This window comes from Centropristis striata, chromosome 14 (assembly GCF_030273125.1).
Source record: "Centropristis striata isolate RG_2023a ecotype Rhode Island chromosome 14, C.striata_1.0, whole genome shotgun sequence".
Classification (NCBI taxonomy): Eukaryota; Metazoa; Chordata; class Actinopteri; order Perciformes; family Serranidae; genus Centropristis; species Centropristis striata.
Window position 1 is genome coordinate 2,454,611 of NC_081530.1, and position 15,494 is coordinate 2,470,104.

Here is a 15,494-nt window from a genome sequence, read left to right on the forward strand (position 1 = left end):
AAATGAATAACAATAAACTCACAAATAAAAAAACTCATTTTAAATTCTTAATGTACTGTTATTACTGTAATTTAATTTATAAAAATGCATAATCATTTTAAATGGATCATGTTTTTCATATTTAATCTTGACCTGAACAATAACTACAGCTGGTAAAGTGCAATATTTACCTCTAAAATGAAAGTTACATAAAATGGAAATATTCAAGTAAAGTACACACACCTCAAAATTGTACAGAAAAGTACAGTAATTGAGTAAATGTACAGTACAGGCCAAAAGTTTGGACACACACCTTCTCATTCAAAGCGTTTCCTTTATTTTCATGACTATTTACATTGTAAAATCATCAAAACTATTAATGAACACATGTGGAATTATGTACTTAATAAAAAAGTGTGAAATAACTGAAAACATGTCTTATATTCTAGTAAGCAAAGGGTGGCTACTTTGAGGAATCTAAAATACAAGACATGTTTTCAGTTATTTCACACTTTTTTGTTAAGTACATAATTCCACATGTGTTCATTCATAGTTTTGATGCCTTCAGTGAGAATCTACAATGTAAATAGTCATGAAAATAAAGAAAAACGCATTGAATGAGAAGGTGTGTGTCCAAACTTTTGGCCTGTACTGTACATACATTACACATTCACCACTGCTGCTGTGTTGGTGTGACAGCAGTCCACGTTGTTGCTAAGCTAACTGGCTACTGGCTGTAGCTTTTATTTTATGGACAGATGTGAGTTGATCTTCTCATCGAAGCCCCAAAAATGAATGATGGGAGTATTAAAACGTCTAACTATTTATTCCCTTATTTCCAGTTGTGTATAACATCTTTACGGCGTGTGTTTCTGCGCTCTGACTGAGCTGCTTTATGGCGTCTTGTGTTCCAGGTGGACAGCTCAGAGACTCTGTCAGACTCAGACGCCGAGGGCAAAGCTCTGACGGAGGTCCACTCCATAGGAGTCCAGGTGGAAGATGACAAACGGTAATGGAAACACAAAACAGGGGGAAAGTATTCATCTTCTCCCAACTTGAAGTGTGTTTATCATGCCTGACATTTAACTTTCCTTAATTATGGACACAAATTTGCAAACTAAGAAGTGCATTTATTTGCTAACTGATATTTGCCCCCCAAAATATGTTGCTTCATCAACAGCTTTTGGTCTTTGCACAGTAAATTATGTGAATAATTTCAATATATCATTTGAAAAAAAAGCCTTCATCCCCTGGGCGTCCAACGGTGCAGCCACCTATGGTTGATTTCGAGGCTGGATCCTATTATTTCATTTAACATTTCATCAGACATCACAGCTTGAACTCGGCAACACTTTGTTCCAAGAATGTCTTGTTTTTCCACTGTAACCATGACGACGGACAATCATACGCTCGACATGACTTTCACACGTGATGCAGCCCTCCTCCTAATTATATCCAGCGAGGCTCACGGGTCAGATTCACACGCATGGATGCGAGCATTCGCAACATTGCAAACCCTCGAACCCCGAGCGGCGTGTGATCGTGCACCTGTTAACGACGTCCCGACGGTGTGACATCGGGGGACGAAAACAGAAGCGCGAGAACGGAAATCTGAGTCACACCTCACACCTCATCAGACGGCAAAGAAGGATGAGGGGAGGTGGGGGATAACTTGTAATAGAGTAAACACTCATCACTGAGTCCATTGACATGACATTTGCACACACTGGTGCGTCATATGCCAGAGGATCTAGCGGGGCTTATCAGCCCCAGTGAGTAGTGGGGACTGCATGACTGTCTGGCTTCAATAGGAATGTGCAATTATTAGAAGAAAACACTGATTTGCTTTTGCATGCGATACTCTGTGTGACTGGATGGCTCCGGGCCCGCTGTGACTCTGTGTGTTGCAGACGGGCTCGTTTCAAGCGCTCCAACAGCGTGACGGCGAGCGTGCAGGCCGACCTGGACCCCGAGGGCTTTCCGGGGCTCAGCATCGCCGTGCCAACGCAGGACAAGAGCCTCCAGTTCGGCTGTTCCTTCCAAAGGCACTCGTCAGAGCCGGAGTCGGCGAGCCAGTACACAGAGTGCCACCGCACCGTCCACACACAGGGACAATGGGCCTACAGAGAGGTATTTAACCCTTTGATGCACAACATGGTCTAAAGTGACCCGACAGAGTATTTGTGTTCTATATCTTTGCAATAAATTATATTATTATTATCATTCAGTATTCCAGGTTTTTCGTCAATTAGTTTGTTTTTGATCATCACACATCCTAATTTTTATGTTTTCCTTTATTATTTTCTAAATAAAATCCGTTTTTATGTCACTACCCTTCTAATGCACAACATGGGTCAAAAATGACCCATATCCATTTTTTAGCTAAGTAGCTTGTTACGCTAACTACTCAGCTAACTTCTTGGCTAAGTATGTAGCTTGTTAAGCTAACTACTTAGCTAACTTCTTGGCTAACTAGTTAGCTTGGCGAGCTACTTAGCCAAGTAGTTAGCTATGTAATAATACAAACACTTTTTTTCTTCATAAAGTATGAGAGGCAAAATGGAAATAATGATCTGTTGTTATCAAAAAACAAGATATTCAAAGAATAGTTGGAATATTCAATCATAAAATAAGTTGATATCAAAAGATAGAGCACAGAAACACACAGCAGCATTAAATAACATGGAGGGAATGAATGCGGGTCATTTTTGACCCATGTTGTGCATCAAAGGGTTAATAGGATGGGTGTGAGGGTGGAGGGTGTATGTTTCTATGTTTCGTTATCTTTTTATTATCATTATTTTCTCTTTTCTTTTTTATGTAAAGCGCTTTGTGTTGCATCTCGCTTGTATGAAAAGTGCTGTTGGTAACTTCAGGTAATATTTAGAGAAAAAAGTTGCAAATTTACTAGATTAAAGTGGCAAATCTACAAGAAAAAAGTCGCAGATTTAAGAGATTTAAAGTGGCAAATCTGCGTGATAAAAGTTGCAGATTTACGAGAAAAAAGACGAAAAAAAGCAACTTTTTTTCTCCCAGATTCACCACTTTAACCCTTAATAGGACACTCATTGAAATACTTGCAAATTCCAAATTTCAACCCTAGAGAATATTGGAGGATATTACATACAGCCAGAATGTGTAAAAAAAACATACGAAAATAATATTTTGAGAAAAAAGTTTACTAAATTTAGATTAAAGTGGCAAATCTACGAGAAAATTTTTTGTAGATTTATGAGATTTAAAGAGGTGAATCTGGGAGAAAAAAGTTGCTTTTTCTCACTTTTTTCTTGCAAATCTGCAACTTTTTTTGCGCAGATCTGCCACTTTATATCTCTTAAATCTGCGACTTTTTTTCTTGTAGATTCACCACTTTAACCCTTAATAGGGCACTCATTGAAATACTTGCAAATTCCAAATTTCAACCCTAGAGAATATTGGAGGATATTACATACTGCCAGAATGTGTAAAAAAAACATACGAAAATATTATTTTGAGAAAAAAGTTTACGAGATTAAAATGGCAAATCTATGAGAAAAAAATGCGTAGATTTATGAGATTTAAAGTGGTGAATCTGGGAGAAAAAAAGTTGCTTTTTCCCACTTTTTTCTTGTAAATCTGCAACTTTTTCTGCACAGATTTGCCACTTTAATCTAGCAAATTTGCAACTTTTTTCTCTAAATATTACCTGAAGTTACCAAATGTAGTTCTTTGCCTGATAAAGGGTTAATGGTCTAAATACCATGTGTCCATCATTTCACCCAGGACTTCCTCCAGAGTGGCTACACCACTGAGGCCCCTGATCCACGGCCCCACCAGCACCCACATTTGCCTCCACGTTCCCACTCCCCTCTGCCCATCACCGCTGACAGAGCCTGGGCGGGCACGCCGTCCCTGGAGGGCCCCCGCAGCCTGCCCGACTCTGGCCGAGCCTCGCCCTGCATGAGGGACGGAGAGTTCTTCCTACGCCTGCTGCAGACGGAGGTGGAGAGGATGGAGGGCTGGTGCCAGAACATGGAGCGAGAGGCAGAGGAGAATGAACTGCCAGAGGAGAGTAGGTTTGGGGAGAGGGGATGAAAAAGGATCAGGGAAAAGGATAAACATTGATTTATTTGTGGATTTCTCAAACGACTTGTGTGCTGTTTCCTCTCTAGTTCTTGAGCTGATACGAAATGCAGTTGGCAGCGCCCAGATGCTCATGTCTCAGAAAGTCCAGCAGTTCTTCCGCCTCTGCCAACAAAGTGTGGTGAGTATGTGTGATTGCATGCAAAATCATGACAACACACATTACACATGGTACATGGTTTCACTGAGATGCTGCACTGCAAGGAAGCCAACTTGTATTTTTTGGGCTAAAACAGTGATTTAAGTTGGTAAATCTTGGAAATATAAATTATTGACATTTAGGGCAATAATGTAAGTTAGCACAACAAAGGAAGCCAGTTGTCTGCTCAAAAACAAGTTGGTGAGTTGTTGTAACTTATATCTTTAAGTTGGGGTTCACAACAAGGGACAATACTGCCCTACAAAGTCTAACTGCAGTAACTACGCAAAGGGTAAAACTGAGAAAAACTGCTTTAAAGTTTTTTAACGTTTTTTAACTGGCCAGCCAAATGGGTTATAGGTAGATAAGTGATATGACACTTATTTCTACATGTATTGATGATGTCAATTTTATGCTCAAAAATCATGATGATTTATTTGACCTTTGACCCCAAAAACGTAGTTACTGCATTGCTGTAAAAGATTTTAATAGTAATGGTTAACAGAGAGCAGTAACTATGATGTTGTTGTCTTCTTTCAGCTTTTATATTTAGTTTTCAGTGAATAAACATTTTTAATTTGATTTTGTTATCAGTGTATTTAAAAGTGTTTAACAGCTCTATTCAAAGATTTGCATATTTTAGACTTAATATTATAAAGTAATGTTATACTTTCATCATAATATAATTATATCTTACTTTTTTACTTGATCACTATCTAGATAATAATTTCCCTTTCAAATAAACTTATAATTTCTTTTGTTTTTATGGTTAAATTAGTATATAAATCCAAAGCAGACTGTGGTAAGTGCAATTACTGCTTGGTTTTGAGTTGGATTTTGTGTTTTTTATATAATTATTTCTCTGAAATAAAGCAAAATTGAAATCTAAAACTGTGTCACAAGATAAAACAGACATCAAGGAGTTCAATTTTAGTTCTAACTCAATTTTGACCAAAAATGTAGTTACTGCAGTTAGACTTGGTAGGGCAGAATAGTTCTGATAATTCTTATTTCTTTGTTGTGAAATGCTGGAAAGCGGTGAAATTCTGTCATTAGCGAAAGCTAGCGGCTAACTGATGCTAGCAGCTAACTGATGCTAGTGACTAACTGATGCTAGCGGCTAACTGATGCTAGCGGCTAACTGATGCTAGCAGCTAACTGATGCTAGCGGCTAACTGATGCTAGCGGCGCTGCTTGTTACAGCTACAAGAGTAGCCATTAGCGTATCAATGCTAACTCAACATTGTGGTCGCAACATTAGCTAACATTTCATAGCAGCGTTACAATCGTGCCAATTCAGCAGATTGCAGAAGTTAGCAGAAGTAAGTATTAAAAGTTTTTACAATGTAAAATTATAAATTAGTACAACTTACAGTTGAGTTGACAAAAATCTGAATTCAGAGTTGAGCAAACTCAAAAACAAAACTTCAAATATTTAGTTTAATTGTCCAACTTAATATTTTATCCAAGTTTGTTGCCTTGAAATTTTGAGTTCACCCAACTTTTCTTTTTTTTGCAGTGTGTCGCTAACGGCAAAATTAGCTCAGCTGCAAAAACACCGTTGCAAAAATGACTCCTGTGTTTTTTTGTTGTCTTTCTCTCTTTCATATCTCTTTGTCCTCCATCACCACCAGGACCCGTCAGCGTACCCTCAGCCCACCTCTCAGGACCTGGCAGGCTTCTGGGACCTGCTCCAGCTCAACATAGAGGACGTCAGGGTCAAGTTTCAGGACCTCCAGAGGCTCAAGGACTCTGGTTGGAGGCTCCCACCTGAAAAGAAGGTGAGAGGCCGAGGGGTCCTGGTTTCCCTACAGCACTCCCCCAGAGCTAAGATGGCAGTGTGCAGAAGAGTAGCACAGATGGTCGTGCCCTCCAAGCCTTTGCAGGCTGTCAAAATACAGAACAGCAAGAGGAACTGAGGACGGTGGAGTCTTAAACTGATAGAAATCTAAATGCATTGCAGCTTTTTTTTGCATTTATTGCAGCTGGTCAGACAAACTGTTATTGTTTAGAATGGTTAGTCTACTTACAGATCATTATTCTTGATAATAAACTAACAATTGTTTCTATTTTCTTCTTTTTCTTTTTACATTACCTTTGTTTACCTTTTTCTTCTCCCATTTCATGTCCTTTTACGTCACCTGATGCCAATGCATGCTGCGATTCTTTTTGCTTATTTTTTTTTTTTGCCAAATGTCTCAAATTGTCTCTTATAATGTCGGTCTGTGATTCTTCCTCACTTGAATTTTCCCCTTTTTTTGTTGGTGGTTTTGCTCTTTGGTTTTTTCCATTCTTTGTTTCTCCCACCACCACTTTTTTTTGCATGGGATCCCTTTCATACAACCATACAATTTTTTTCACCACCCGACACGATAAAACTGTCCGTTTTCATCTTATATCTACGTGTCACCATTGCCGAGCTAGGAGGATAAGAAGCTTCCTCCTCCCTTACCAAAGAAGCCAGCAGGCGGGGTGAGTGGCAGCCTTCGGGCTGATAGCGTCGGGGATGGGGGCGCCGGAGGAGGTGGAGGAGGTGGCTCGGGGGGCCTGGTGGTGCCCCGCATTGGTGGACATACCCTCCCCATCAGGGAGAAGTCCCTGGACCTCGGGGACCGTCAGAGGACAGAAGCGAGGAGGAGGCTGCTGCAGACCAAGCGTACCGCCTCCTTCAGGCAGAACTCTGCCACCGAGAGCGCAGACAGCATCGAGATCTACATCCCCGAAGCCCAGACTCGACTCTGAACACCCTGAGGTGTCTCCCACCCGCCTCGTCACTCGCCCCTTCACTCGCCCCGCTACGCTAAGCTGACCTGCACACACAAAGCTCAGTCTTTCTCTGAGCTCCTGCAGGCAGGTCAGCGCTGTTTATCTGCTAACCCTCCCTTCAGCATCTTCACTTACTACTAATTCACTTCTCTTGTTCATTAAAACAAGCAATGATCAGCCATTTTAGTGTCTTGAAAATTTGGACATTTTACTGACACAGAGGCCTAGAACCTGAAATGGTAGCTAGCAGATATAGACTTTTTTAGAAGAATTCTCTGGATTTCTTTTCGGCTGACAAACATGAAACTTTTATAACGGTAGTCAGCGGAGGTTCACGCAGTAGTAGCATGCCTGTGCGTGTTCACCTAGCACTTCTCCATCACTGAAAATAAAGGGCTTAACAGGCACAAAACCTCTGTGGAGACGAGGAGATGACAGAATCTCCCCATGGATCCCCCTGTTGCCATCTCCTGAATGCCATTTGCAGCAGTATGATGATGCTACCAGTATGGATGAATAAACATGGAGTCATTTCTTACCATCAGTTTAAATGCCCTTAAAAATCAGATGGTTGGCAAATCCCCAAAGAGCATTCTCCAAGCATAGTCAGTCAACTACAGCTGGCACTTTTCACCCAGGTGCCATCTGTCCACCAGGCACCCAGTCAAGGAATATGAACCTCCTTTCTGCCTCGTTCCCTCACTCCTCACGTATCCATCCACGACCCTCAGCATTCAGCAGTGAGGCTGTTTGAATGTGCAAGTGCTATTTGTACATAGTGTGCACACTCATGTTTGCCAAAAGGAGCTTTTTTGCGGTGTAGCATCACAGCCTTGACAGCTAGAGAGCATCACAAACAAAAAATACAGAGCCGTTTTTGCTTTTTATGTAGTCTCTCTGAAGTTTCAAGTGTTCAGGGGTGAGGTTGCTGGGAATTTTTAGGGGAATATATTTTGGTGGCTTTTCAGGACTTTACTGAGAAGGCCCCCAGTTCACTGTGAGACTATAGCACCACCAAGTGGTCAAACGAGGACCCAAAACCAACAACAGTGGTCTGTAGAGAGTTCTCTCCACCTCAGTCAGGAATTAACAGACGCCCTGATGAAACAGCCATGAAAGAAGTTTCTTTTTTTGCTTTGTTTCAGTTCTTTTTTTCTTGAATATTCACGGTGGACTTTTCCCATGATATGTTTGTGAAGTTAAAGCAATGGATCACAAAGTAAGATGGGGGAAGAGCTGCGGAAGTTTTCAGCAGAGTCCACTCACCTAACTTGAAGTACAATCGTCTCAGTTTCACACACCGCTGATGAAAGAAGGAATCATTTCTTCAAATATGAGTCGTGTTTTAATGTAGCTCCCTCCAAAGCCCGTCCAAAGAGTCATCAGAGAGAGGAAACCATCTGTTGTGAAATGGTAGAGAAGAAGCTTGTTGTTAGTTTTTGGTAATTGTGCTGAGATTAAAGGGATAGTTTAGGTTTTTTGAGGTCGGGTTGTATGAGCTTCTTATCCAGTTCGCCCCCACAGAAGCTAAGCAATGTTCTGCTGTGGACGGGGGCAAAAGAAAAATGTATTTTAGTCTCCCACCAAAAAAATCGGTAACACTTTCTATGAAGACTACATCTATAGTGCATTATGAGCGCATTCATAGTGAATTATAATGCTCATTATAATCAATCATAATGCATTATGACTGCACTCATAAACACATATGAAGCTTCATGATGCACTATATCAACAGTTATAAATATAGCTTATAATGACTTATAAATCCAAGTGTCTTATGAGTGCTCTTGACTGGTTATAAACTACAGGCTGACTGATGAGGCTTATAATACATTACAACTACTCATACCCCTCTATACACACACCTCAACAATCAATTGTTATAAGGACTCATAGGATGCCATAAGTATAAGTAAATGATCAATGTATGCTTTAAGTAAAGTGAGGTTCATATAGACGCATCTATAATGCATTATAGCTAATCATGATGTTTCATTGTTGGCGTTAAGTAAAGTGTAACGCATTTTCATGCACCTCACTTTACTTAAAGCATACATTGATCATTTATTTATACTTATGGCATCCTATGAGTCCTTATAACAATTGATTGTTGAGGTGTGTGTATAGAGGGGTATGAGTAGTTGTAATGTATTATAAGCCTCATCAGTCAGCCTGTAGTTTATAACCAGTCAAGAGCACTCATAAGACACTTGGATTTATAAGTCATTATAAGCTATATTTATAACTGTTGATATAGTGCATCATCATAGTGCTTCATATGTGTTTATGAGTGCAGTCATAATGCATTATGATTGATTATAATGAGCATTATAATTCAGTATGAATGCGCTCATAATGCACTATAGATGTAGTCTTCATAGAAAGTGTTACCAAAAAATCATTATAAGTTTAGGTTCTTGCTTTATTTAGAGTATTTTCTCCAACTAACCGTGCTGCCAGACAGCCCTGAAACCGTACTATCATCTTGTCAACGCCACCAGACTCCTTTGACAAAAACAATCATTGGTAACACTTTACAATAACCATCTAAATAATGTTTATAGATGGTTTATAGACCAATTATTAACCATTTACAAAGTGCTATACATATTTAATCTTTAAATGGTTTCAAACAATTTCTTAAATGTTTCTTATGGATCATTTCAAAATCATTAACATACTTACTATGGTGTTAAACATGTTATAATGAGTGCAACTAAAACTATTAATAAACTATTAATTACAATTTAATTGTTTGTTAATGGTAAAGTAACTATAAAGTTACATTAATAAACCATCTATTTGTCATTTATACATTATGTAGTTAGTTAAACTTTAATAAAAATTAATAAATTATGTATGTACCATTCTCAATGGCCTATATACTGTTTATAAATGATGATTAAACATTAATAAACTATCTGTTTACCATTTATAAATGATGGTTATTGTAAAGTGTCATTTTATCTTGCAAAATACAGGAGTTGCTGCAATCGTTTCATCAGTTTGTTTGTGTTATTATGTGATTTTGGTGTTTAAAAGCGTAGTTTGGATTCACAAAAGGCACACAATAACACATAAACTAAAAAAAAATGAGCCAAATGAAGACCAGGAACTCCTGTGTTCTGTAAGTTTAAATTATTGTTTTCGTCAAGGGAGGTAAAGTGCTCAAAATATTCTAAATAAACTTAAATTGACATGAATTAATAATAATAAACTGCCATCTATTGTAGGTAATACACTGACTATGGAGTAAGCACCTCATACAACTCAACTTTTAAAAAAATCCAAACTCTCCCTTTAAATAACTCTTTAATAACTGTTGTGAATGAAATTATCCTGTATGATTGTTACTCTGCGTTTCATTCCCTTCCTCTTTATTTATTTATTTCTTGAAATCATACGATCTGCTGTTTCCACGGAACAAAAGGTGTAGCATGATTTTAAAAGCTTTGAAGGGATCTTATTTATTTATTTATTTATGTCCGAACAGATGTTTCCTCTTTAAATATTTTGTATGGATGGTGCGTATAGGCTTGTATGTGTAGTGTGAATATGAAGGGCTGCGTGTCGTAAGAGAAATGTGATGAAGCCCAATGAAAACGTCCAAATCAGCCATTTTTAAAGACAAAAAAAATATATATAAGAATCTTTAAGCATGACCTGTTTTTTTTTTTTTCTAGCATTTGGATGGAATGTGTTGGCAAAATGGGATATTTTAATGGGAGATGTATATTTTATAATGTAATCTACATTTCTAGATTAGTAGAGACTATTGAGTACAGTATATGTACAAAAAACAGCATATATCAAATGTGAAATACTACCGTATTATTATGATAGATTATAGCATTGTGTGATACTACAGCTGTGTGGCATATCCAGACTCAGTACATGTGAAAAAGAATTTCAAATGATTATTATATTCAGTTTGTGAGTGCTGGGTCAGGTTCACAGGGTATAACTGGCAAGAGTGTTAATTGCCAAGTATGATCCTCCTTAGGCCTACTGTATATCTGTCTATCTGTGGCTCTAACAACATATACTGCTGTATCCACTCCTTGTACTCCCCCTTTAGAACCAACTACATGTGCCTAACCAGCTATATGTGGAGGTTTCCTTTGAACACAGTTTACAGTATAAATATATAGAAAGATATGTAAATAGAAAAGTATAAAATCTTCAGAGAATATTGTTAAAGATAATGTTTTTATTGTACTGACACGCCACACTTTGTCTCCCTCACTTTCACGTGCAATACACACATAAGACTGGCAGATTTTGTTGCTGTTAATACTGCATGTTTTATGTCAAACCTCCTTTGGAAAAAATTTAGCAGAATCACATTTTTGACTGATAAAAGCAACGCAAAATTTTGTAGCTTACAACCCCTATTTTGTGATCGAAAATGATTGACAGGATTTTACAACGCTGATATTTCGATGAGTCATGCCTTTGTACAAAAAAAAAAAAAATGATATCCTTGGAGGACAATGATACTGGCAACCTTGAAACATCAATTGTGATTTGAATCTCAGAAGATCAATTTAACAACCTCCGTGTAAAACAAGCTGAGAATCAGACTTCATGTTTAAGTCATTTTGCAGCAGTGTGGGTTGAAGAGCAGCCTTTTTATCCCCTCGTCCTTCTCCTCTGCTACCCTCCAAAAAACTTGACAACATCTCAGTGGTGTTCGACACAGCCCTCATCAAACAAAGCACAAATACCTGCTTTTATACTGTTACTCCACTGTGAAGGCCTCTTGACTCCACCCTCACAATCCTCAAACCTACACACAGAGGGACGGCAAGGTCTTTCCACGACGGAGAGTCGGCCTTGAGGGACACCAGGAATCAAAGAGGCTTTGTTGGATGTTTATCCACCGTAGCAACTACTACTTCTTCAATTCTCGCTGACTTTCTCCTCTATACTTTTGATCACACGTTGAGGTGTTTAGCCAGCCACCTTGCCTTGAAACAGGTCCATTGCAAACACATTTTTGGTGGTTTGATTTCCATACTTTTTGGTCAGTATTTCACCCGATCCATCCGATATCTTCACAGTATGAATACAGGAGCCTCAGCTAGAAATAGCACCTGGGTGTATAGTTGTACAAACATGATCTGAGCACTCACCAACACATCTGACAGACTACTATACGAACCCTTTCACCTCTTTCTAGAAGTGCAAAAACCCCTCGTGGACAGTCAGACGGACAAGTCAACTCCGAGTACCTCAGTTTCTAGCAGCAGTGTCTCCAGCCCCGACCCAGGCCTCTGTCCTCAGGGGATTCTCTAACACCACACAACCGGACAGACCCTGCTGATACAGGAGCAGGTCGGTCCCGCAGGAATGTTGTCCATATCCTCTGAATGAAAGGGGAAATCATTTGAGCCCAGATTCCCTTGTAGCCATTTTCTGAGACTGGAGAGCGGCAGAATCACAGGCAGCGAAAGAAGTGGAAGTCGAGGCAAGAGCTCTATTGTAGCCAGTGTGTTTGGGCGGTGTGCATCTGCAGCCAGGTGGAGCAGGAGGCATGCTGTAATAGCAGATTTGAGTTTTAGTTTCTGAGAGGCAGAGCTGCTCTGGAGGTAACAGTAAAGTCAGAGGGAGAAACCAAGGACCTGTTAATGCTTTCACACTGGGGACGAAACTAACTATAATATTTGTTTGTTTTTTTTAGATTTTATAAAGAATGGTGCCCCGTCTCCACTTCCTCCCACTGTACAAAAGTGAAGCCAAAATATAATTTAGAGTCTGTGCAGCAGTGACTGGTTGGTGAAGCCAAAACATCCACCCAACCAATCACATGTCAATTACAGCTGTCAATCATGACATTTATGGAATAAAATAACTAAATAAGACCAAATGTATCAACAAGACAAACAATTAGTGTGATAAGAACTCACTTAAATGACAGAAGCCATCTTTTGGAGAAAATGTATTTGACATGTGCTTTGAGTTTTTTGTTTGGTTCATGTCCCATCCACTTCTGCAATGTGCTGAATTGGCACGATTGTAACGCTGCTATGAAATGTCAGCTAATGTTGCCACCACAATTTTGAGTTAGCATTGATACGCTAATGGCTACTCTTGTAGCTAACAAGCAGCGCCGCTAGCATCAGTTAGCCGCTAGCTTTCGCTAATGAATTTCACCACTTCCCCACATTTCACAACAAAGAAATAAGAGTTAGCAGAACTATTGTCCCTTGTTGTGAACCCCAACAAATGCTGGATTACACACATGCATCAATTCCTGTAATTCTTTTGGCCATAAATTGACAATTTTAATCCAGTGGCGGACCCCGCCACTAACACTGATAACTACTATATAGAACAGAAAAATTGGGTTCCTGATTTCATTACAATTATATCTTTAATACTTATTGGTAACGCTTTATAATAAGGTCCTTAATAACCATTAATTAACAAGTAATAAGGCATTGTTCTCGCTTTAGATCCGGTAGTTGCAAAAAGCATAGTTAACTTATAGTTAACTTATAATAGATGAGCAATAAAGTATATTTGAATATCAATAAGCAAACAAAATAAGATTAATAAAGGCATGGCAAAGACATAACGGGTGGGTCATGGGTGTTTGTAATGCCATTATTAACACTTATATAAGCTTATAAACACACAATAATGTTAATAAATATCTTGTAAGGACTTACAAGGGCCTTGTTACTTGTTAATTAATGGTTATTACAAGGACCTTAATATAAAGCATTACCTTTATACTTTGTACTTTGATCACATGTCCTTAAAACGTATTTCCAGAAGTTTTACTTCCTCCGGAGCAGCTCAAACCCCAGAAGATATTTAACTGAAACTCTAATGTGCCTTTAGCACTGATGTGTAATTGTGTGTGTGTGTGTGTGTGTGTGTGTGTGTGTGCGTGTATTTACACTGTAATGTTGCTTTACAGTATACACACAGGTAACCATGTGGGTCAGAGACAACTGAGCAATTACTGTGTAATTAACAAAAAAAATATTACCCTGCCACCCTCGTGTTTACAAATCTGTAAATACCTGTTGCCAATGGACATTGCTATTCTCAATATTACATATATTGTTGATACAATATGATTAATATTATTAGTATGATTATTGTCATTAAAAGGATTAATTATTGCCATCACTCTCATTATTATAAACGGTGTTGTCGATTATAGCTATGGGTAAACATTGTTCTGTATTCAAGGGCGAGTCTTGTGTACAATAACAACAACAAAAAAAAGGTTTAATCTATGATGACAAGTCTTAAATCGCTGCTACTAAGGAGATGGAGTAGAAGTAAAGCAAACTGACAATAACTCTGGGAAGACATTTTCTCTGGGATCAATGATGGACGCTCCAATGAGGAGTGAGAGATCACAAGAGGAAAGGAAGTGACTGAATGGAAGATCCAAACGTAAGACTTTCTTTCTCCATCTTATTTTATTCCACTCTGAACTCTCCGTTCTGCCAGAGGAGGAAAACAACACGGACATGAAACTGATACAGACTCTCCACTCTCTGTATTCTACTCTATAATGTAGCAAAAACTAACTAGCCCCTCGTTGTCTACTCTCTCCACGTCTCCTCCTCTTTCATGTACTCCTCACTGAACACCATGGTTTTTAATCAAACGGGTTTGATACGGCGAGCTTTTCTGTCTTCAAGCTCAGCTTTATCTTCAGTTCTTTGCTTTTATACACGTTTGATTCAGTGCCAAGACAGCATATTGTACATACAGACATTAAATGCTTTTGTTTTTTCTCCTCTGAAAACAATTGACTGGAGCATTATAGCAATAGCGATGCCATAAGACATGAACTTTTATTTCATAATGCCACCAGTGGATACACAAGATGCATGAGAACACCACGGCGAGGGGGAGATGCAGTCTGATTATGTGCTGGACGGCAGTGGGACGTGTTGCACAGTGAAGTGTACATCATGATTCTGTTTGTTGTGTTGTGATTCTCATTTTGTACATACAAATTTATTTATTGATCTCGTATGTTTTATGGATCTAGATGTGTCAAAGGAGCACGTCTGATAGCGCTGAAGCCCAGAGAGATGGCACACTGTGACGTGGTTTACCCCAACACAGAATGTAACACTGTCAACGTTGTCAAAACATTTTCTAATGGCTAATATTATTACTATTAATATGATTATTATAAAGCTATTTTAGCGAGTTAAATGAGAGGTGCTGTGTCTCCTTTGTCTTTATTTTGTGTTGATTTTCTGACTCTTGAATCCTAAGGTCAATCAAATTATTTTTAATGTCCCTGAAAACATTTCAAATCTTAACCCTTTGATGCACAACATGGGTCTAAAGTGACCCGACAGAGTTTTTATGTTTTATATCTTTACAATTAATTATTTTCATCATTCAGTATTCCAGGTTTTCCTCAATTAGTTTGTTTTTGATCGTCATACATCCTAATTTTGTGTTTTCCTTTATTAATTTTTGAATAAAATCCCCTTTTGTT

General features: G+C 38.7%; 1 protein-coding gene across 1 annotated transcript in view; it reads left to right on the forward strand.

Moving 5' to 3' along the window:
- dlgap3 (discs, large (Drosophila) homolog-associated protein 3) overlaps positions 1 to 8,956 on the forward strand; it is a 243,291-nt gene extending 234,335 nt beyond the window's left edge. The window contains exons 10-15 of the mRNA XM_059350170.1: positions 894 to 988; positions 1,890 to 2,109; positions 3,742 to 4,030; positions 4,131 to 4,222; positions 5,875 to 6,021; positions 6,665 to 8,956. Coding sequence (XP_059206153.1) covers positions 894 to 988; positions 1,890 to 2,109; positions 3,742 to 4,030; positions 4,131 to 4,222; positions 5,875 to 6,021; positions 6,665 to 6,982 — 1,161 coding nt within the window. The 3' untranslated portion in view covers positions 6,983 to 8,956. The remainder of the gene's footprint in view (positions 1 to 893; positions 989 to 1,889; positions 2,110 to 3,741; positions 4,031 to 4,130; positions 4,223 to 5,874; positions 6,022 to 6,664) is intronic.
- The last annotated feature ends 6,538 nt before the right edge of the window (positions 8,957 to 15,494 follow it).